The 24,141-nt window shown below is 37.0% G+C and overlaps 1 protein-coding gene across 2 annotated transcripts in view; it reads left to right on the top strand.

Annotated features, from left to right (window-relative positions):
• The window catches only part of RELN (reelin), a 522,571-nt gene that overhangs the window by 351,860 nt on the left and 146,570 nt on the right, over positions 1-24,141 (top strand). For both annotated transcript variants that reach the window (XM_003318728.5, XM_054656222.2), the window contains exons 20-22: positions 2,861-3,097; positions 21,329-21,521; positions 22,327-22,439. In XM_003318728.5, the coding sequence (XP_003318776.2) occupies positions 2,861-3,097; positions 21,329-21,521; positions 22,327-22,439 (543 nt within the window). The remainder of the gene's footprint in view (positions 1-2,860; positions 3,098-21,328; positions 21,522-22,326; positions 22,440-24,141) is intronic.

Genomic DNA, 24,141 nt, shown 5'->3' with positions numbered 1-24,141 from the left:
ATAAAAGAACTCTATCTGCTTGTTATTAATAAAAATTTAATATATCTAAGTTAGTCTTTTAATTCAAACTGACTAGAATGTCTTTTGAACTAATTGGTATTTTTATTAATTTAAAATTATGTATCACTGGTGAGACTAAAATTATCCTAGCTTTTCTTCTTAATTATAGGGCTTGTTTTTACTCTAAAATTACTATGAAGTCTAATCTTAGCTTATTTTTATGTCTTGATTATTATATTTAATCTCCTCTTTGTTCTATCATGTCATCCAATTCCATAGTGTATATCATGGTAAAACATTTTTTAAGCAATTTGATCTTTATATTTGGTCTCCTCTTTGTTTCTATATGTCACCCAATTCAATAGTACATATTACTATAAAACATTAAAAAAAATCTATGAGGTTAGGACCTACAAACAAAAGGAAAATTGAGGCAGAAAGTTGACTTAAGTCTCTGTGTTCTCTTCTACGAATATTCTGATCAGACAGTTCCACAGCTATTCTAACCAGCCACTATAATTTGCAAAGAGAGGTGAAATCATTAGGAACTCCCCCTACACCCAAAGATACGATGTAGAAGTTAAGAACAAGGCTGTAGAGCTAAGTTCCCCAGGTCCAAATCCTGGCATTAGCACTTATAGTCTGCTTAACCTTAAAGAGATTAGTTAACCTCCTTGTGCCTCTGTACTCACATCTCTATCAGGCATATACTGATAATACGTACTATGCAGCAAAAATTTGTTGAGTCCTTATTATGTGCCAGATACTGCTCTGGGTACTAAGGCATAATAGTGAAAACCAGACAAAAAAGTTTCTGGCCCTTGCCATAAGAATAGCATTATTCTAATTTCACAGATAAAGCTGCTGAGACACATAGAAGCCAAGTGCTTTATCTACAGTTGCAAAATCATTAACCATTAGGAGTCAGAGTGGGAACTCTGGCCCAAGAGTCTGATTACAGACCTGTAGTCTTAACACCTCTGCCGTGAAAATATTGGTCACTTCAGTCACCAATATCACATTCATATACACTATTTTCCTTAAAAGTTGCTTGGGAAATTCTAGTTTCCAGTTGTTATGTTAAAAAATAATAATTTATTTTCGTGAGAGAATATTAACTGTTTTTATAATTAATATGAAGAAAAATTATAACTTTCTAATAACATAATGCTAAACAAATTAAATTATTAAATCGATGACTGATATCTTCATTGTTAAACCAGTTTAAATATAGTTTATTTAGTTTCTTTCTATATATTATGTAGTTTTATAAATATATGCATTTGTTTAATGAACAGATTTGAAAAATTAAAATGAAAATTACTAAAATACTTAATTTAACAAAACCTGACTCTTCTAATAAATTTACACTGATGAAAAATTTTACAGATTTTAGAAAGTATTTAAAACTCATAAATGTATTATAGCTATGTATTTTTAGTTTAAGAAGTGTTTTTAGGGCCAGGCACAGTGGCCCACGCCTGTAATCCCAGCACTTTGGGAGGCCGAGGCAGGCAGATCACGAGGTTAGGAGATTGAGACCATCCTGGCTAACACGGTAAAACCCTGTCTCTACTAAAAATACAAACATTAGCTGGGTGTGGTGGCATGTGCCTGTAGTCCCAGCTACACGGGAGGCTGAGGCAGGATAATCACTTGAACTTGGGAGGCAGAGGTTGCAGTGAGCTGAGATTGTGCCATTGCACTCCAGCCTGGGCAACAGCGCAAGACTCCATCTCAAAAAAAAAAAAAAAAAAAGAAGTGTTTTTAAAGTTTTATTTCTGTATTTGCATATGGATTTTCCTTTATTTAGAAAATATGTTTTCTTCTATTGGAAAATATGTTTTCTTCTATTGCAACAAGTCCTACCAGTTCTGTACTGTTTGTGTAATCAATGGTGATAGTCATGTTAGTCTACCCCATATATCCATGTACAAATTATTTAAAGGAAAAATAGGTAATTATTTTTTAAATAACTTTCAATATGTAAAACAGTACATTCCCAAGAGGTGGTTTAGCGTGTTTCTTCACACAATAAAAATATGAAAGCCAATCCAATTTCTCAGTAAATTCAGCCTTAGATGTTGAAGTTTTAAAATAATTTCTTTCTAAGTTATTCCACTAGTCACCTGGCTTAGGAAGTTTTTATTTGCTCATTAGTTAAAAAAACAAAACAAAAAAAACAACAAAAAAAACCTCAGCCCTTTCAGTGTGTCTTTAATGCAAGCACCTTTCCTGGTGTTTAATTGTACTTTGACGGTGACAAATGTTCCATTTGCCATTTGCTTCACATCTCACCTGTGTATGGATGCGATCAGCATGGTACTGTGATTTATGGAGCTTTCAAGTAGGTGTCATTGCAGTGGCAATTAATACATGGTTCCCACTGCTGTGTACAATAATTGCTCCTGGAAATTAGATATTATTCTTAATTTTCTTCCCCATTTGTCAGATGCAGGTTTATTGTCATAGCTGCCATGACACAGCAGATGACCTCACACATTATGCTAAACTCATGGGAATGAGGAAGTGTCCTGGTTCCAAACAGCCAAAACTGTAATATGTGTAACAGGCTGTCCAAGATCCTTTACTAGACTATGGTGAATACTGTCACTTTGACCACCATGTTTATTGAGAGCTTTTTCAAAAGCAGAGGAGTGAAAGCAAAGTTACATTTTGGGGTGTGTGTGGAAGACTTTGTTGGAAACAGACAGGAAACTGGACATCTCAAAAAAAAATGTTTATAATCATGGGAGAACTATTTCTTTAATACTATACTTCAGGGGGAAATCTATCCCACTATAAATATTTGTGTTTTAAGATACAAAATAATCTAAATTTTGTCTTTTTTTTTCTCTAGAATAATCTCCGTAGAACTACCAGGTGATGCAAGGCAGTTTGGAATTCAGTTCAGATGGTGGCAACCGTATCATTCTTCCCAGGGAGAAGATGTATGGGCTGTTGATGAGATTATCATGACGTCTGTGCTTTTCAACAGCATTAGTCTTGACTTTACCAATCTTGTGGAGGTCACTCAGTCTCTGGGATTCTACCTTGGAAATGTTCAGCCATACTGTGGCCACGACTGGACCCTTTGGTAAGGATTTCATCATTGTTATTGTTACAATTTGCACTAGGAATTAGAACATGAGGATGATCTTCCAGTCTATTCAGCATTTAGTCATTTGTTGACAAGTATTTACTAAATAGGAACTACTTGAAAACAGAACTACTGTTTTCAGGTTGTTACAAGTATGTCTACACAACCCTACTTGTTTGTCTACAAGTAAAATGTCTTGTAGGACCGAAAACAAAATACTGATAGATTTAAATAAACATAAAATTTTCCCATATTTATTAATCTCAAATTTTAATTTCCCACAATTACATATTTAAAAAAAAAAAAACCTCTTCAAAAAGTGTTAGTTATTAAAGTGATGACCATATTCGCCCTCAGAGGCCCATGGGGTTCATAATGAAACATGAAGTCACTCTAGTGACTATTTTAATAAAATTTATCATGAGTAGCTCTGTTTTCATGCTCTCTTATATAAGTCCCCAGAAGTATTTTTAGCCATGATTGGTTAACTAACATCTCCTTTTTAATCCATGTTATCAAACGCTATTGGACCAGTGACTCATATAGTTAATGCCAGTGGGGTTTCAAAATTGTGGGATAGCCTAATTAAGTTACCCTTCATTTTTAGATTTTTCCTCCTGTGGTCATATGCGAATTTAATTATACAACAAACAGTCAATAATTTAAAGGTGATTAGTACTTCATGTACATCAGTAGGATAGTACAACAGTGTTGAGTAGGCTCAGGAGCTGGCTACTTTACATAGGAAACTCTCGAGAGGCTTCTCGGAGAAAGCTACCTTTGTGTAGTTCACATGGTAGATATAACACATTCTACTGATTAGAAAGTGGGAGAACATGGAAGCTCCAGCCACATAAAGATCTGGAGGAAGAGAAATGCAACTACAGGAAACTGCGGTGCACACAGTTCCCGCAGGCGAGAGTGACCATGGTGTATTCCAGGACCAGGAAGGAGGCCAGTTGTCCTGGAGACCAGGTAGTGAGGTAGTGAGTGTCAAGGAAACCAAGAGATGTGCAGAGGCCAGATCTTTTAGGGTCTTCTAGGCCCAGAGATCCTGGACTTAAACACAGTCCTGCATGATTCCAAAACCCACAACCTTCACCACTGTGTATACTGCCCCTCTCTAGGTTCCTTTAGGACTGGAAATATGGTTGAAGAATAATTTTCTAAAAGACTTTTATTTTGTATTGAGTCATGGTCAGACCAATTTAATTCCTTCAGATGAATATCACTGAAAGCTATTCACCACTGTTGCCTCCAGAGAGCATATCATAAATGACCCATCAGTGACCTTATCATAATTAGAGGCAAATTTTACACACTATTGTACAGAAAATTACCTTTGATGGGACTTGTGCATGTATAGTCAGATCTCACACACAGCAGGCTAAAATTCTAGCATCAAAATGACAGCTAATGGAATGGAAGTACAGCTGGTCACTTTTCCTGCAAGCACTGTCAAACTGGATAGAATGAAATTCCTAAATTTCTATAAGACAAAGTAGGGAAGGTTATATTGCACATTTTCTTTCTGGTTTTGTTTTGTTTTGTTTTGTTTTGTTTTGTTTTGTTTTGTTTTGTTTTGTTGAGACAGAGTTTCGTTCTTGTCACCCAGGCTGGAGTGCAATGGTGTGATCTCAACTCACTGCAACCTCTGCCTCCTGGGCTCAGACGACACATTTTCTATTTGATAGCCTCAGATGCTTGTTTTTACAGATGTTCTTTCTTAGTCCTGGAGACTTTAAAGAAAATAAACGATTAAAGCAAATAAGGTGTAAAGGTGTAGAACAAAATGAGATTTCTTAGAATTTTATGCTTCTGAACATTTAAATTGACCTGAATTGACAGTAATTCAAACTGATCATGTACCATAAACTATATCCTTCAAGTTTGTATAGAAGAGTTTTTTCCTAACACTTTTAATATAACAAAGAATCATATCATGAATGCAAGTCCTGTATCATGTTTATTTTCATAAATAGTTAGCATCTGCTCAGATAAATGCAAAAGTTGCTGAGCATTTTAATTTAACACTTGCATTGAATGCATGATAACAGCAGTTTAATTTCTGTGCTTTGATCAAAACCCTAAGAACAATATCCCTTCACACAAGTCTGATGAATATTCTTAACCCACCGCCGCTTTAATTGGTGGAGATACATTTACTTTGTGAAAGTACAATCACAGTAATTATAGAAAAACCATAAGAAAACATAAATAATTGTACAATCCCCATGGGCACCTTGAGCAGCACCATAGGAGTTTTATTAACAACCACATGTGAGCAATCGATTTGACTTTCTGATCTTCTCTGAAGCAAAAAGGAGTTGTCTTGGTTATGAAACAACAGAGAGTATACCCTGGTGGTGATAATGAGACTAGAGAAACACATTAACCACTTTAATAAGGACATGAAAAATGCTTGCTTCTCATTAAAATGAAACAACATGGAAGATCTCAAACTGTTCCTATTTTCTTAGCCAGTGAGTCAGAATAAACCCCTTTTAGTGACATTGTTTTCTCTCTGCCCCTGTTGAGGAATACATTGTCCAAGATTTAATGTGAATTCACCTTGGGGATGTTTCTCAGAAATACTTGTTACAAAATTAAAATTTAAGTGATGATATTGACCAACTATTTATTATAATCTCATAGTCCTAAAACAAGCTGTCATTTTTTAAATGTAAAACCTTTGGAGCATATTGTCCTATTAAGTAAAAATTATTTAAACATATTTAAGTATGCAGTCTCTGCCCTTCAATGACCTTGTTTCTCTCAAGGGAAATTTTGAAATATATATGTGGTCTTACAAATGGCTGGTGTTAAATTAATTATTGTTGGTTTTTCTCAGCTGGTTGTTCATTTGGTTCTCATTTTCTAACTCATGACTTTCCGTGAGCATAGACTGTCGTTACTCAGAGTGTTCTTCAGGGAAAACTTGGACAATTGCTTTTTCATTAGAAGAACTACAGTCAATATGCTACAAATCACTTTCCAGTATGTCATCCTAGAGCACTTTTTTCCAGTGGAGAAATGAATTGCTTTGAATTCTTTGAATACTTTCTTCCATACATAGTATCTGAACTCAGAACTTCTGTCTGCTTTGGGTTCTAATATTCCTTAAAACCTCTTACATATACTTTAAGATCACTAAGGGAAAAATTCTAATTGAAGTTTATTAAATATTGCATCTAATACTATTAGTGATAATACCAAGGGAACATTAACATTCCTCTGCCCCATCTAATAAACCAGCTAGATACAACAGGTTTGAAGGAAATTGCTGTCGTATTAAATATAGAGTTTGGGTTTTAAAATGTGTACAGCTGAGGCCAGGCACAGTGGCTCATGCACTTTGGAGGCCAAGGTGGGCGGATCACCTGAGGCCAGGAATTCAAAGACCAGCCTGGCCGACATGGTAAAACCCCATCTCTACTGAAAATACACAAACTAGCCGAGCGTGGTGGCACATGCCTGTAATCCCAGCTATTTGGGAGGTTGAGGCACAAGAATTACTTGAATCCAGGAGGCAGAAGTTGCGTGAGCCGAGATCATGCCAGTGCACTCCAGCCTGGGTGACAGAGCAAGACTCTGTCTCTAAATAAATACATAAGTGTACAATTGAGAGAGAATAGTTGTTGTAGCATTTAGAATTGGCAATTGTTTTTAGGAAATATGGTGTGGTAGAAACATAGGCTTTGAGGTCGTAGGCCTGATTTCAAATTCTCACACTGCCACTTAGAAGCTTGTAAAATTAAAGCCAGATAATTTTAACTAAAGAGGAATTTTGAGAAGTATATATTTTGATGTAGCTGCTTTAGGAAGTTTGCATCAAAGCAACTTTATCAAAAGAGGAAATAACTGAGTTTTGTTAGTAATGTATGACAGACATCCCTGACTTCTAACTCCACCCAGAATTTCTACCCATTCATCCCATCTTTGCCTTTCATCCCATTCATGAGCTAGTGCCATCCCTAACCCTTACTCCAACTCTAACCACTGCCCTATATCTGAGCTTCACTCCATTGCCAGCCCCTAATAATGAACTATTAGTTGGGCATAGAGTGAGAACACCAGTCTTGCACATTCTTTTATAATTTCTAGAAGGTGACGTATTTTAATGATTTCTTTTTTGAATTACCATACCTGTTCCCATATCAATCAAAACAGTAACATCAAAAGGTCACATATTCAAGGAAATTTGTTTAGCCTCTTTGAGCCTGAGTGGTTTTTTTTTCTTTGCACCTTATCTTTTTTAATTTTTTTCTTTATTTCTTCTAAAAAAAGGGGGATACATGTGAGCCTGAGGTTTTCATCTGTAAAATGGGAGCAATGATACTTACTCTCAAAATTGTCATAAAGATTAAATGAGATCATAGATAGCAAATACCTACCATGAGCCTGCCATTTCCATTCCCTTCACTGTCTCATTGAAAGGAAGAAAACTGGTATCTATAAGGTCCACATAATGAGCAACTTTTTTGAATTTTAGAAGCTAACAGATGTTATTTTGCCTGAGCAATACAAAAGAGCATTCTCTGAAATTTAAAGAGATCAAAAAAGAAATGTTAAATAAAAGCTTTATTGTATAAACTAGATTTGGTTGAGGGAGAAGGTTGAAGCGTTGTGCAACAGAAAGCTCATAGTGGTGTACTTATTTTTGCCAGTACTTTCCTATCTAAATGCCAATCACCATCACTACACAGATGGATTACATTCTAGCAACACTGAATATGTTATCATAGAAAGTATTTTGTGAATGGTGAGTGATTAGGTTACTAGGAAATCCCATACCTGAAGGATCCTAAAAGCCTGTTTATCTCATAATGTAATTTAAACACAGTTCATTTGCAATAAAAAGGTAGAAAAAAGTACTATGACTCTACTAATAATTAAAGCAAGAATTAAGATAAGAAAAGCTATAGTTTTTGTTTATCATTAATGATGTGTGAGGAACAGCAGATATAACTAAAAGATTTAAAGATGGATACCTGTAGAAATGTTCGAAGGGCCTCTTGGGTACTTTCATGGGCATAAAAGACAGAAGGTACTCATTCCTTATGTCTAATTTTATTTTTTTTAATTAAAGCTTTCTTTTTTTTTTAAACACAAGTAAATCACTGGTACTAGTCATCCGTTGGTCATTTTTTAGAGAAAGAAATTTCCTAAAGTAGTGAAAGTACAAAGAAAGTAAAAGAGCAACATGAAAAAAGTGAAATCAGCTGTGAATTAGAGAAGGCATGAGGATGCCAGGCACGGTGGCTCACACCTGTCATCCCAATGGGAGGCCGAGGCGGGTGGATCACCTGAGGTCAGGAGTTCGAGACCAGCCTGGCCAACCTGGTGAAATCCCGTCTCTACTAAAAATACAAAAAGTTAGCAGGGCCTGGTGGCGGACGCCTATAATCCCAGCTACTTGGGAGGCTGAGGCAGAAGAATCACTTGAACCTGGGAGGCAGAAGTTGCAGTGAGCCGAGATCATGCCATCGCACTCCAGCCTGGGCAACAAGAGTAAAACTCCGACTTAAAAAAAAAGTAGGGTGGGACATGAGGAAAAAAGGGTAACACTGAGTGGTATGTGACGATGTGGTGGGAGGATCTTTGAAGCCTGATTTTCCACACCAGCATGATCAGCCCGAGAGAGTAGGAAGCTAGAGGTGTAAAATGAAGAGAACAGTTGCAGTGTGGGTGGCCCAAGTCAAAGGGAATTGACAAATGCTACATGTTCAGGACATTTTAAAAGTATATGTTCATATTTCATGGGGTATTTATGAGCATGAACAAGAAAAAATTATTTGTATATTTTATGAGAAGCAGCAGTCACCCAGGCAAAAATCCCAGATTAAAAAGGATCCTAAAAGCCTGTTTATCTCATAAGTTAAATACAGTTCATTTAGCATAAGAGCTAGAAAATAGTACCGTGGCTTATTAACAATTAACCAGTAATTTAGTATTATATTATTATATAATAATGTGACAGAACTGAATGCTAGGTGGAATTTTAAGTTACAAAAGATGGGTTATTTGTTAAGGTACGTGTAGGTTATAAGGACCATCAGGAATCCACAATAATGTGTAGTAATGGGTAACTCAAAGAGTTTTCCAAAATGACCTGGAGAATGACCATCAGAGCTCATGCTGCACAAACCTGCTTCTGTAGGGACGTTCAGGCCCCAGAAGGATCTGCACACAGTTAGCAAGCATTATACCACACATTTTAAAATGAGATCTACCTCTCCTTCTGCTACCTTTTGGTTAATTTATTGAAATAGGAATATGTGTTTGCAGAGGTTTGAATCAGAATCTTTACTACATGCAGATCTTTATTCCTTTAGACCAATCTTGGGAAACTAGTCATTGTTTGCCTGATACTAATGTAAGGATTGTGTTGTTGGTAAACATGAGCAAAGGAGGAGTCAGATTAGTGCCTAAATGCAATATTAGATAGCTGTATTCCTTGGTTTACAAGGAAAAAAATTACTGACAATCTTTTATAAAATGAATCAACCTATAGAATAACAGCCAAGTAAATTTTGTTAGGATTTTCCTTTCACGAAACATTAACCTGTAGCTTATACAGAAATTTTGTCTTTTAAATAGTTTATTAGCAAGCTTAGAGTATTCTTGGAATTGTTTCTTACAAAGACTCTTAAAAAGAGCAGTAAATCAACTGAAATTGTACTGCTGAAGGAAGTCAGTCCGGGTGAGATGGCTCCCAGGAGCCACCTCAACGACCATTTCACAGTAAATGATTGTCTAGGAAGCTTAGCAGATAGATAGGTAAATACATTGAGTGGCAAATGGAAAAGTCACTTCCTATTATTCTCAACAGCTGTGAAGAGTATTCTCAGTATTGAAGACTTTTGGTGCCTCTATAAAATTGCTAACATAATGGAATAGATTTATAAGTGAATTTCTAAGCTAGAGCCTATTTATTTAGCTTTTGCACCATGAGGATTTCATTACCTGAAGTTTTTCATTTATTGATAGACTAATTTATACATTCAGCTATTTATTGATTGATTTACAAGCACTATTTGTACTAAAAGTGTAGCAGTTAGTGTTGGAGACGAAGATAGAAAGGCCCTTTGCTTGTGGACCTTACATTCTAGAGGGAAATAACAAGTATTCAAATTCATAATAATATTCCAGACAGTGATAAGTGCTGTTAGGGTAAGAGAAATGGGGTTTTATGTGGCAGAAGTGGAGAGTGGAGCTATTTTAGGTAAGAGGGTTAGGGAAGCCCCCTTGGGAGGCATTACAGTCTAGAATAATGAAAGAAACAACTATGTAAAAGCATGGAAAAAGAGCTTTGCAGGCAGAGGGAACAGCAAGGCAGATACCCTGAGGCAGCCAAGAAACTAGATCATATAGCTTCATAGGACAATATAAAGATTCTGGATTTTACTCTAGTGTTACAGGAATCCAGCAAATAATTTGGAGCAGGGGAGTGATGTAATCTTCCTTATGTTTAAAAAATATTTGTGGTTGCATTGTGGAGAATAGGGGTAGAGGATAATAGAAGGAGCAGTAGAAGGAGCTCAGCTAGGATGCTAATAATGTCATCTGCATGTTCTTAGGATAGGATGGTGGCAGTGGATGAATGGACTATTTGAAGATATATATTAGAGGATGTAGTAATGATCAGGACCTGCCTAAGGGATGGATTTAATGGCCATATTCTAAAACTTATGCCATGTTGATGTCCACGGGGTTAATTTTTAAGTCATGTATTTCTCCAAAGTTAGAGTTCTCTAAAAATTTTCTTTTGGACTAAATAGCTGAGTGAGGTTTCAGAAGTAAGGAGACAGACCGCTGAACAAATTAATGGCAAGAAAAGTCTACATTTGATGGTTTAGATTTGTGCTTCTTTCTGGTTTGTTGAAACAGGAATTTAGCAGTCTGAGACAATTATTTTTATTTTTATTTTTTTGAGACAGAGTCTCACACTGTTGCCCAGACTGGAGTGCAGTGGCACGATCTCAGCTCACTACAACCTCTGCCTCCCAGGTTCAAGTGATTCTCGTGCCTCAGCCACCTGAGTAGCTGGAATTACAGGCGCCTGCCACCACACATGGCTTATTTTTGTATTTTTAGTAGAGACAGGGTTTTGCCATGTTGCCCAAGGTGGTCTCAAACTCCTGGCCTCAAGTGATCCACCTGCCTCTGCCTCCCAAAGTGCTCAGATCACAAGCATGAGCCACGGCACCCAGCCTAGTCTGAGACAGTTATTTTCTATGGACAGTGGTTCACAAAATCTTGATAGGCCTTGGTTGAGCCATGTGGGTCAGCCTCTGCAGCCTCCTCCCCTGCCTTGCTGCCTTTCACTCAGTCTACTCCAGTCACACTGCACTTCCTTCTCTCTACACCAACAAGCCAAGCTCTTTCCTCTCCCAGCACCTTCGTGTGAGCTGTGCCTCTGCCTAGGAACCTCTTCCATTACTCCTTTTAGGCACAGTGCTTGCAGCCTCCAAGCTTTCCAGGAGACTGGGAAAAGTCCAAGGGCTGCAAAATTGTGTATTATCTCAAAAATGTGAGAAGAAACTCACCAAACTAAAATGAATATATTTTAATTAAATGTCTACAAAATACAACATTAGGCTAACTTCATTAATTGCTAAATTTAATATTCATAAAATTTCAAGATGGAAATAATTTGGTCAGATTCCTGAGTATGCTGAGAAATCACAGCCAAAAGTATATTAAATGCATTACTAGTAGCCAAATAAAATTTAAAGGCAATGTTACAAAATCCATTTGACTACTTTTTGCAACCCAAAATACTTATATTTAACGTGAGACATAGGTGCATTTTAATATGTTTGCTGTGAAGTGAGATGAAATTTCAAAATTAAAAGTATCGAGGTCCTACAAAAGTCTTAAAATGACTCTGTTTGAGTATGCTCTAAATAAGGCATGTGGTTGCACAGAGTTGGAAGGAAAAAGAAAGATAATTTCAAAGATTCCTCGTGTATTTTCTCTCTCCCCTCCATGCTAAATGTTTTCAGCCAGGGCTGTCAGGCCTGACTACATCAACCAGTGTGTTCTGTTCTAAAAGGAAGTGATGTTCAAGGAAATAGAGGAGACAGAAAAGAACTGAGAGAGACAGGAGTGTATTGAAAGGGCAAATCCTAATGATAAGTGGTATAAATGTGGATCAGGTTAGGCCAGGCGCGGTGGCTCACACCTGTAATCCCAGCACTTTGGGAGGCTGAGGCAGGCGGATCACTTGAGGTCAGGAGTTCAAGACCAGCCTGGCCAACATGATGGAACCTCATCTCTACTAAAAATACAAAAATTAGCTGGGTATGGTGGTGCACATCTGTAATCCCAGCTACTTAGGAGGCTGAGGCAGGAGAATTGCTTGAACCCAGGAGGCAGAGGCTGCAGTGAGCCAAGATCGTGCCACTGTTACTCCAGCCTGGGCGACAGATGAGACTCCATCTCAAAAAAAAAAAAAAAAAAAAATGTGGATCAGGTGAGTTATCTTCAACCAAAATCAAATCTGGAGATAATGTGGATGCAACATAAGAAAAACAGGAGTCAGGGAGTTATGGATAGCCTGAGATCAGAGATGAATTGAAGTTGTGTTAGTCCATTCTCACGCTGCTGAGGAAGACATACCTGAGACTGGACAATTTATAAAGAAAAAGAGATTTAATGGACTCACAGTTCCACGTGACTGAGGAGGCCTCACAATCATGGCAGAAGGCAAAAGGCATGTCTTACATGGCAGCAGACGAGACAAAATGAGAGTCAAGCAAAAGCCTTATAAAATCATCAGTTCTCATGAGACTTACTCACTACCATGAGAACAGTATGGGTGAACCCATCCCCATCATTCAGTTATCTCCCACTGGATCCCTCCCACAACACATAGGAATTATGGGCACCACAATGCAAGATGAGATTTGGGTGGGGCACAGCCAAACCATATCAAAAGTTGTGGACAGAAGCAGGAGGAGCTGGAAACAGCTAAGGCTCTTCTGATCACCTTCATTCCCACATTAGTCGCAGGGAAGTGTTGCCCCTGACAACTCCTCTACAAACACACACACACACACACACACACACAAACACACATATACACACACTCTTACTTTCCTGACAAAAGATGGGCGGGCACCACGAGAGCTGTGAGGATTGATTCTTCCCTAGGTGCATGGTCTCCTGCAGTCGGTCCCTCTCTGACCCTTGGTCTCCCTCTTTCCCTTCTTCTCTGGGGTCCACAGCCCATGCTGTGCTTTGCACTGACTTCCCCTCCAGCAGGCACCTAGCAGAGGTTTGCTTTTTTGTCCGCAGATTGCTCCAGCTGACGCGCATTTTCTAAAAATGCCGTGACGTGGGCAAAATGAAGACTCATTAACATAAACTTGACAGAAATCTTTGAAACCATGATCTCACCAACAAATTTCTATAAACTTTAAAACTATATATTTGTTAAAGTTTTTGGAATTAGCTGCTGGCATCTGGAATGTTGGGTAAATTGGCCTAGTTCCACAGGAGACACAGGCGAGTGGCCGGGCTGAAAATGGAATCTGGACTTCAACAGAAGGGGTGGAGGAGCTGCTCTCTGTGGCTTCTGAAAGAATCTCCCATCCCACAGCAGCACTGCTGTAAGTGCACATAGCCCAGTTAGAAGAAGAGACAGCATTCATTTGTGGTCATCATGGCCATTGTGTACAGACAACCTGAACCTCACAGTGGACACATTCCCCCCAATTCTATCTCCCATGAAGTTATCTGACCCTTGAGAATAAACTGCCACTAAGCACCCAATTTGATGTGAGTTTTCATTGGATAGCATCTTTCTGTAAATGCTGAATTTTTTTTTTTTTTTAATTTGAGATGGAGTCTCACTCTGTCGCCCAGGCTGGAGTGCAGTGGCGCAATCTCAGCTCACTGCAGGCTGGTTTCATGCCATTCTCCTGCCTCAGCCTCCCAAGTAGCTGGGACTACAGGTGCCCGCCACCATGCCTGGCTAATTTTGGTTTTTTGTGTTTTTAGTAGAGACTGGGTTTCACCATGTTAGCCAGGATGGTTTTGATCTCCTGACCTCGTGATCTGCCCACCTCGGCCTCCCAAAGTGCTGGGATTACAGGTGTGAGCCACCACACCCGGCCAGTGTAAATACTTAATTAACAGCAGCCAAGAAACTCAACTTATGCTTTTTACTGACCTAAAAGTTTATCTAGCTTTAAGATTCTAGCCCTGAATTGAATAACTTATGTGTAAATTTCCAAACTGAGAGAATGGGAATGGGAATGAAAAAGCTGAAGAATATACACTGTGAACTTTAAATAGGAAAGGTAAAGATAAGCAAAACAACACAGGTGCTAGGGACAAAAAGTATAAAAAGAGCCTGAAACAGATGCTGAGAAGTACATGTATTCCAAAAGATTTTTGATTCCTGACATAACCCAAAAATCTTAACTAGATGAATAAGAAGTTGTCTATCCACTTAGAAATCCATAAAGACATTTTAAATGAAGTATTGGGTAAATACATGCCAAAATGCATTGGTAGAGAGATTCCAAATTTGTTTGGAGCTGTAGCTTCTGCCTCTTCTACGCAGAAGGAGAGGCTAGAGACCAGTAACAGGTGGTACTGTCAGAGGCAGAAGCCCATGGGAGGGTAAAATCAGTGTCTCCACACATTGAATACCATAGAATGGGGACCATCATGGAAAACCTGTTCAACTTACAAACGGAAAATTACAACCACAATAATTTAGAGTGTTATTTTAATTTTCTGCTCTAGTCCTTGATGGATCAAGCAAACAAAAAATAAGTGAGAACATAGACAAATTAAGAAGGTAATTGTCTTAGTTCATTCGTGTTCCTATAAAGATTACCCGAGGCTGGGTAATTTGTAAAGAAAAGAGGTTTATTTGGCTCACAGTTCTGCAGACTGTACAAGAAGTACAGTGCCGACATTTGCCTGTGGTGAGGGATTCAGGCTGCTTCCACTCCTGGCAGAAGGAGAAGGGGAGCCAGTGGGTACAGAGATGACATGGTGACATGGTGACAGAGGAAGCAGGAGAGAGGGCAGGGAGGTACCAGGCTGTTTCTAAGAACCAGCTCTCAGGGAAACTAATAAAGCAAGAACTCACTCATTACCTCAAGGACAGTACCAAGCCATTCATGAAAGATCCACCACCATGGCCCAAACATCTCCCATTAGGCCCCATCTTCAGCATTAGGGAACAAATTTCAAAATGAGATTTGGAGGGACAAACATCCAAACTATAGCAGTAATTAACAGGCAAGATTTAGTAGATAAAGATTGTACCCTACAAATAAAATGTATATATACACACATGTATATATATAATAAATGTGTGTATATATATATATCTGAAAGGAATATATATATATCTCTCTGAAAGGAATATATATATATATATCTGAAAGGAATATATATATATATCTGAAAGGAATATATATATACACATATATATACATATATCTACACATATATACACATATATGCATATATATACACACACATATATATATAGATTCCTTTCAGATGTCCAATAGACATTTATGAAGATATCATGAACTAGGCTTAGAGACAGTCTCAAAAGATACCAATAAAACATGACACCAGAATCAGGGACTATAACAGTCACATATTCCACTACTTAAAAGTTTTAAACTTGTGTTTCGGGAGGACAAACCTCCCTAAAGAAACAAAACATTACAACAAATTTGAAACAAGGGAATATTTTCAACACATATGACAGACTATATATCCTCAATGTGTAAAGAACTCTTACAAATCAGTAAGTAAAAATAAACCCACTTTAAAAATGGGCAAAGTCCATGAAAAGGCTTCACACACACACACACTATATATGTAGCCAATAAACATGAATAGCTTCTAAACTTCTTTAGTAATCAAAAAATGTAGATTAAGAGAGTGTAGGCGTAAAGTGACCAAAATAAAAAGTTCAGTATTGACAAGTAGTAAGCAGTGGCACCTCAGTCATTGTTGATGTTCTTGGTAAATGTAACTTGGTGCAATCTTTTTGGAGGGGCAGCTTGACAATAAGTGTCAACTTTTTAAGTGTGTATTTGCTTTAACGAAGCAATCTGCTTTTGGGAATTTATCCCAAGAAAATAATTGGACAAGTGCACAAAGATATACAAGGATGTATATTATAGAAGCATTTCTTATAATAGTAAAAAGTGAAAACAACCTCACCAACTTTTTATAATTGAAGATTGGCTTGATTCATTAAAAATCAAAATGTCTCACCATATTTTGTCAATATAGAAAGATGGCAATTAAATGTTGTAAAAAGGAGTAAAGCATATTTACTATGATTTCATAATTTTTTAAAAAAAGAAAAGTATGTGTGTGTACACATGAGAAAAACTGTCTGGAAGTATTTTTACCAAAACATAACTGTACATTTTGTGGTCATCTCTAGAAGGTGGAATTGCCCATTTTTACCTTTTAAAAAATGCTGCTTTTATATTATCGGGTTGTTTTTTCCAATAAGTATACAATTTCTATAATCCACTAAAATAATATGGTTGTTTGTTTTGAAATGTAATATCATAGAAATAACAAGTGAGTTAAAATGCTGCCTTTAAGCCCACAACATCAACAAGTTTTTCTGCCTAATCTAGTAAACGTTTCTTTGATGATTACAAGAACATAACCAATAAAAGAATGATATCAGAGAGGCGTACATTCATTCACCTCTTCTTCTTCAGATGAATATAACTTCTGAATGGTATCAAAACAAAAACAACATTGTATGGCTCTTCTGTTTCTCTAGAAATAAGCTCTGCAGAGCTGTTTTTTCTGTGGGACCCTTGAAAATAATAGAATGTTGCTTAGATTTCTAAGAAATGTAAATATGGATGCATTAGCTTCTCTTATGGCACATGAATAGTGAGATTTCATCCATATTGACTTATACACTAAACTGCTCTTAAAGAGATGGGCTCAGTTGCAAAAAATGGCTCAGTTCCCTAGGTAGCTTGGCTCTTTGACATGAATTTGCTTTTAAGGAACTTTGTGGCTCAAGTATTCTACCACTTACTTTGGCTATGTGTCTCTGCCTTTCATATAAAAGAGCTTTTTTTCTGGAGATGGGAAAGAGGCTCTGGGAAAAATGCAGAAACTGATTTACTTAAGTGAAGATAACCTCAAAACCTTGTCGGTATTCATTACAGCATTTAAGTAACTATAGTTTTGTTAAACTTCCCTACTCCCCAGTTGAGGGACCTTACTCACATGCTCATTTTATTTAACAAACATTCTTTGGGAGCCTTTGATACACAGGACATAGTAGAAAGGACTTCAAAGGAGAAACCAGAAGGCCTAGTTTCTAGCTTTTTAGTAACTGTGTGACCCTGAGGCCAGCAACTCAGCTTCTCCATTTTCCTTCTCCATAACACAATGTTAAGGATCCCTAATGGTCTCCCAGAGGGTCTTGACTCAAAGGTCAAGTGAGATAATCCAGCTGTTAGAAAATCGCGATGTCCAAAACAATGTGCTTCTGTGAGTTGTAGGCAAGGTTCTGAGGGCTTTAGGGGATGCAGAGATGAGTAAGATATGATCCCTCCCTGTGGACAGGCTTCCGACCTGATCAAAAAACAGATCCTCAGCAATACATGAGATTAAGCAAGGGAGGGCGAGGCAAAGGAGCTGTAGTATGGACTAAGCAGAGAACTGTGGAGACTCAAATTCCACTAAGCTCTTATCCATTTGGCCAGTGTCATGGCCTACTAGCCTTCTTGGAGGTGGGAATAAAGAAGGCTAGAAAGGTAATCCTGTCCTAAGTGGAGTTATCCCCATTCTCTCATTAAATCTTGCAATTAGATGTAGGAGCTTTATTTTTGAGGCACCCTTGCAAGTCAATATAAATAAAGCCAAGCCTCCTGATTCCCAATGCCTTCTCTCTCCAGAATTTCTCCCCAAAATGCTGATGTGGGCTGTTCTTTTCTGTTCCTATGATTGTAACAGAAAAGAAGTTCAGCTTCATGTTTGCCTTTATAAATATGTCTTGATTTAGACAAGCAGCAAAGAGGAGCAGTTTTGTAAGTTAAAGGATCATAGTCTGTGAAATTCATAGCCTGTGAAAAAAAACAGACCCGGTATCACTGCCAGTCTTGAATAAACCAGAAACAATCAAGTAGACTAATGCTATGAATGATCTGGAGTTTAAAGTGCTTTTCAGTGTTATTTTGCTTCAGATTAAGGCATCAGGATAGATATCATATGGTACCAGGAAGTATGACAGATGTATCACTTAGAAATGCGTTCAGCTCTAGATTACAACAAACACAACAAGAAAAGACTGACCGTGACATAAATGAAAGTAAAGAGGCTTATCTGTCATTTGTCACAAGCAGTCCTAGAATAGGCAGTCCTGGGCTTGTGAGCACCTTAACAAGGACACTGGGGACCCAGGCTCTCTCACTTTTCTGTTCCACAGTCTCAGCAGAGAGGTCTTTATCTAATAATGTTCCATTATTGTCACAAGATGGCTGCTGCCCCCTAGAGAGGAAAGATGACCATAGGAGCAACAGGGAAAAGGATATGGCAGCCAATTCCATTGATTCCCTTTTAAAACACTTATAATGAAAGCCAAATGGATAAATTCACCTTCCACCTTTTACTTATATCTCATTGGTGAGAACCCACTGCTGGACACATGGCCACCCCTAGACCAATCACTGGATAGTGACTAAAAGGAAGAGGCTGTGACTGGCAGCTGGATCAGTCCACACCAAAGCATTTGCAATAGGAAATGGGAGACACCAAATAACTCTAGATTCCTATTCTACCAGTTGAACAGATACAGTTGCTAAGCAAAAATTTGGTTATCATTGTTTAACTGCCTTCATTTTGCTTATTTAATCTATTATTTTATGTAATTTTTATCTTGTTTCTTTCTTGGTGTCTTGGCACCTTTAAAATCTGTTATCAGCTATTCCAAAATAGCTCACAGAGCACATGACTCTCCTCAGCATTGAATACTTCCTCTCTTCAGCCAATTTCATAGTTACATTTGTAATCATGCAAACATTAGGTGCAGGCAATATTTATAAAACACAGCATTTCCTTCTGTTTCTGTATAGAATTATCAGGACAGGAAACCATCTCAGAAGGGAGAAATTTACAAGATGCTGATTGTAAAAATAATCTTAAGTTATTTCAGAAATTGTCAGGTGGGGAAATACTGTTCATGGCGTGAGTGAGAAAGCATTGTTGGCTCTGTCATTTGCAGACCCTTCAGCCCATGTACTACCAGGCACTGTTAGGCTTTCTCCCCTGATGCCCAGGAGACTGGTGTATCTTTAAAGCAAACAATTTAAATGAAGCCTAGTTGGCTGCCTCTAAGTATCTTCCTCATAAAGGATTTTAGAGAGACATTTAACTCTTGAAGCTAAAAGCAATGCCTATTTCTTACAGAGATAAGCATTTGGGATTTCTTTTGCCTACTTAAAAGACCCTAGGAGCAGTATAGACAAGTGTGTGCCTCTACGGCTTACTATGATTTTTATTCTGTGTTGATTTCTTTTATTTTTCCAATATTGCTAAAAATTGCATTCTACAGCTTGATATTTTCCAGATTGCATCCTGTGGATCCAAACACATAACAGCAATCATGGTTTTATATTTTTAACATCAGAGTATCATTGCATAGTAACTGAAAGTTAGTGATTTGTAAATTCACTGTAAACAAAACAAAAATTAAAAAAATTATTCCAAACTGCAGTGTTTTTTCTCTCCCAATCTTACAGTAACAGAAAAACAAAGATATAGTGTCTTTGGTTAAGAAGCTTTAGAGTCAGGCAAAGCTGATTTCCCATTGAGTATCCCATTTACTAGCCCCATTTTCTCATCTGTTAAAAAGAAATAATTACTCCTACTACACAGAGTTACTGAAAGATGGAAGTAAGGAAAGTAATGTGGGTATTGTGTCTTAGGACATGGCCGAGATTCCACAAATGGTAGACATCTTTAACAATAATAATAAACAAGTTGTGGCATTTGCTGTCTCTTAACTGGATTTGCAAGACTGCTTCAGAATAGCAGAAACAAGTACTGTGATGGACAAACCTTAGTGTGATTGACCCTGGGAATATTTACATTGACTCATGTAACTATAATATAATATGTCTATATTTTAATCTTCTGTGATAGATTACAAGCTCCTGAACAGTTTTCTCTTAAAAAATTAATTTGCCTGCCTTCAAACAGTTTGCAATTATGTAGTACTTAATTGGGACCCGTGACGTGAATTTTACTGATTTGAGACACAACCATTAAAACTATATTATGATGTTTTCAGTAAAGGCCATTTGAAAAATAAGGAAAACAAAAAGAAAATTGTAAATCGCAAATTTCCTGCCACCAAACACAGCTACTGCAAACATTCTGGTGAATTTCCTTCATGCATAATTTTACGGCTTTTTAAGACTTATTTCAGGCTGGGCGCGGTGGCTCATGCCTATAATCCCAGCACTTTGGAAGGCCAAGATGGGCGGATCACCTGAGGTCGGGAGTTCGAGACCACCCTGACCAACATGGAGAAACACTGTCTCTACTAAAAATACAAAATTAGCCGGGCATGGTGGCACATGCCTGTAATCCCAGCTACTAGGGAGGCTGAGGCAGAAGAATCGCTTGAACCAGGGGGGCAGAGGTTGCGGTGAGCCAAGATCAAAACTCCGTCTCAAAAAAAAAAAAAAGGCTTATTTAATCATATACATTTTAATGTGATTATATTATCTATAAGTATTTGAAAGATAGATAATGTTCTGTCAAGTGCTCTACCATTTTACTTAAGCCTTCCATTTTGACATTGACATTGTTACCAATTACTATTAGCAGTAATCCTGTAATACTTTTCGTATTTTATAAAAACTGTCTCTAAATTTAAAATTATTTTCTCAGGATAGATTTCAAGAAGTGAGATTAATGAGTCAAAAGGTTTATATTCATGAGCAATATATGAGTGGGTACCCAATTTTAGGTACATTTGACAACTGTAGATGTTAACTTTTTAAAAAAAGTTTCATCTTTGAAAGCTTGTTTCAAATTGCATTTATTAGATTGACCGAAATCCATTCTAGAATTTGGCAAGGTTTAAGTAAGTAAAATGAAATTATTTTGGTATATAGTGTGAAGTGAAGACTTTAATTTTTCTCTAATACATTGTGTTTAGAATTTTCTGATTTCCATCTCTGTCTCTTTCAGTTTTACAGGAGATTCTAAACTTGCCTCAAGTATGCGCTATGTGGAAACACAATCAATGCAGATAGGAGCATCCTATATGATTCAGTTCAGTTTGGTGATGGGATGTGGCCAGAAATACACCCCACACATGGACAACCAGGTGAAGCTGGAGTACTCAACCAACCACGGCCTTACCTGGCACCTCGTCCAAGAAGTAAGTCTAGTTTCCTTAAACCTTGTAACAGGTAACCTTCTGCCTTTTACCTAGGAAGCCAAAAAAAAAAAAAAAATTACAGTTCTAGAAGTTTAGGTTTGGTTGAAAAGAAACAGTGTTATTTAATATTAGTAACTTAGAATTAACATAAAGTCAGCAAAGGATTACAAAAATGCCACATTCTTCATGACAGATATTAAAGAATAATTGGAAATAAAAAAGAAATGAAAATAACTTCCAAAACTGGCTACCCTCAAATGATGTTTTGAGTATTATTTTCTCTATCCCTCTTTCTTTATAAATGTGTCCCTTTCTTTATAAATGTGTCTTCATCTGTCTCTACCTATAGGTAGACCATAGTAAGAATGTGGTATTTCTTGTCTTTAGAAACAAAGAAGAAATATATAGATCTTGGAATAAAATTCATACATATCCTAGCAATCTGCCATTGCAACAAATGGATAAATATCATAGTGAATAAACTAATTTTTACCAAATGCCAGTGTTATGATAACAGGCCTAAAAACAGAATCCTAATCCATGTCTGTTTGTATGTGCGAGTATTGGGAAATACTGAATTTCTTTATGGCACCTCATTTGAAATTATTTCTTACATAATTTTAAGACTTTCTATGAAGTTTTAGCTTCATGAAAAGAAAAATCATGGATTGTTTCCATATCACAAATAGTTAAGATTATGACATTAGATTTCTCTGAGGTCTTTTTCACTTACAGTGGGTGAGTAGACATATTTCACCTGAGGAAAACAGAAGCTGGGTTTGATTTGTGCCTAACTTTCTTTCAGGAATGCCTTCCAAGTATGCCAAGTTGTCAAGAATTTACATCAGCAAGTATTTACCATGCCAGTGAGTTTACGCAGTGGAGAAGAGTCATAGTGCTTCTTCCCCAGAAAACTTGGTGAGATGACATCTTTAGATATGGCTGTCACTTTAACTTTGACTATCCCTTTTGATTCAATTCTGTCTCTATTGATTCAAGTATGACTTGAATATGAAGGCAAGTTAGGCACAATAGCATGATGTTTATTCTTTTTATTTTATTATCAAAAGACCAAAACCTTTCATTTATGTGAATGATATTTGAAAAAGAGAGCTAATGACAAATATGAAAATGTGGTTTCCAAACTGTCCTAGCCTTCTCTGACCTTCCTACTTGCCCCAGCTTTTTCTTTTTATGGGAGAACTCAATGAGTCGGTTACTTTCAGTTTGACATACAAAAAGGAATATAGGAATCTAGAAATTCAAGTAATTTGGATCGCAAAGCTGTTTTCTCGTTGCAAACCCTTACTTTTGAAATCAAAAGCTTAATATACACCCTTTCTCTATTCATGTTTTTTCAGTAACACTAAAAATTATCTCCCAGGAAACAGAGGCCTCAGTAAACTAGGAAAAAAGTTAAACATTTGATAGTGTGAAAGAAAAAAGCACAATAGTTTTTTCCCAAATATTACCTTGTTTTGTGTTAGATTGATCACTCAAAAAGATGTAATATTTGGGGAAAAAATTAAACAATTCCTGGTTCAGGATGAAATCACCCAAAGAAAAATCCTTAGACTAGAAATTAGAAGGCCTGAATTCTCAGTATAGCTCTACCAATGATTAATTAATCACGTGATCTTAACCATTCACAACCTCTTCAAGGCCAGGTCCTTGTAAGTATAATGAAAAGGTTTAATTACATGATCTTACAGGTCCCTCCAGTCCTGTAGTTCTAAGATTCTGTAATTTGTGCAGAAGAAAAAGCATAAAAGAGATAAGTATTATATTATTCTGTAGTATCTGCCTAACAATCGCTCTTTTGTAAAAAGAAAATTACTAAATAAACCTTCTCAGATTATTTTATATAAAAGTTAGACTCTACACAAAAACAATTGGTTAGATACCAACCTAGAGTTATTTTTATGCCTTTAGTTGAAGATTGAATTCCTGCATTATGTAAAAATGCCTATTTGATTATTTTGAAGGATGCATTATTATGTCAGTTGGAATACAATGCTTGAAATTTGATTTCCACAGATTTTTCTGTTTCCAACTGTGAGCCATTTCCTAGATACTCTACTAATGCTTTGTATAACAAGTTGCTACTTTCTCTAGCATTCTACTTTTTTATGTCTACTGCTGGGAATATAATCAAGAGTTTTATTTAATTTCAATGGTATTCCAAGCATATATGTCAAATGTATGCAAAACAACACTTCAAACAATGGAAATACTGGTCATACTCAAAGCAGAGCTACTGAGGTTTATTTTTTCATTATTTTACAATTAAGTATATTTCCCTCACATAAAAATTGTTTTTTACTCATTGACATGTGAAGCACACTTTCAAAATTATGATGGTAAAATACTACTGATAGTGTATTTTTTTTTTTTTTGAGACAGAGTCTTGCTCTGTCACCCAGGCTGGAGTGCAGTGGTGCGACCTTGGCTCATTGAAGCCTTCATTTCCCGGGTTCAAGTGATTCACCTGCCTCAGCCTCCCAAGTAGCTGGGACTACAGGCATGCCCCATTACACCCAGCTAATTTTTGTATTTTTAGTAGAGATGGGGTTTTGTCATGTTGGCCAGGCTGGTCTTGAACTCCTGACCTCAGGTGATC

Source organism: Pan troglodytes, chromosome 6, assembly GCF_028858775.2.
Source record: "Pan troglodytes isolate AG18354 chromosome 6, NHGRI_mPanTro3-v2.0_pri, whole genome shotgun sequence".
Classification (NCBI taxonomy): Eukaryota; Metazoa; Chordata; class Mammalia; order Primates; family Hominidae; genus Pan; species Pan troglodytes.
The sequence above is the reverse complement of the archived record's forward strand: the minus strand, read 5'-3'. Positions and strand labels throughout refer to the sequence as shown.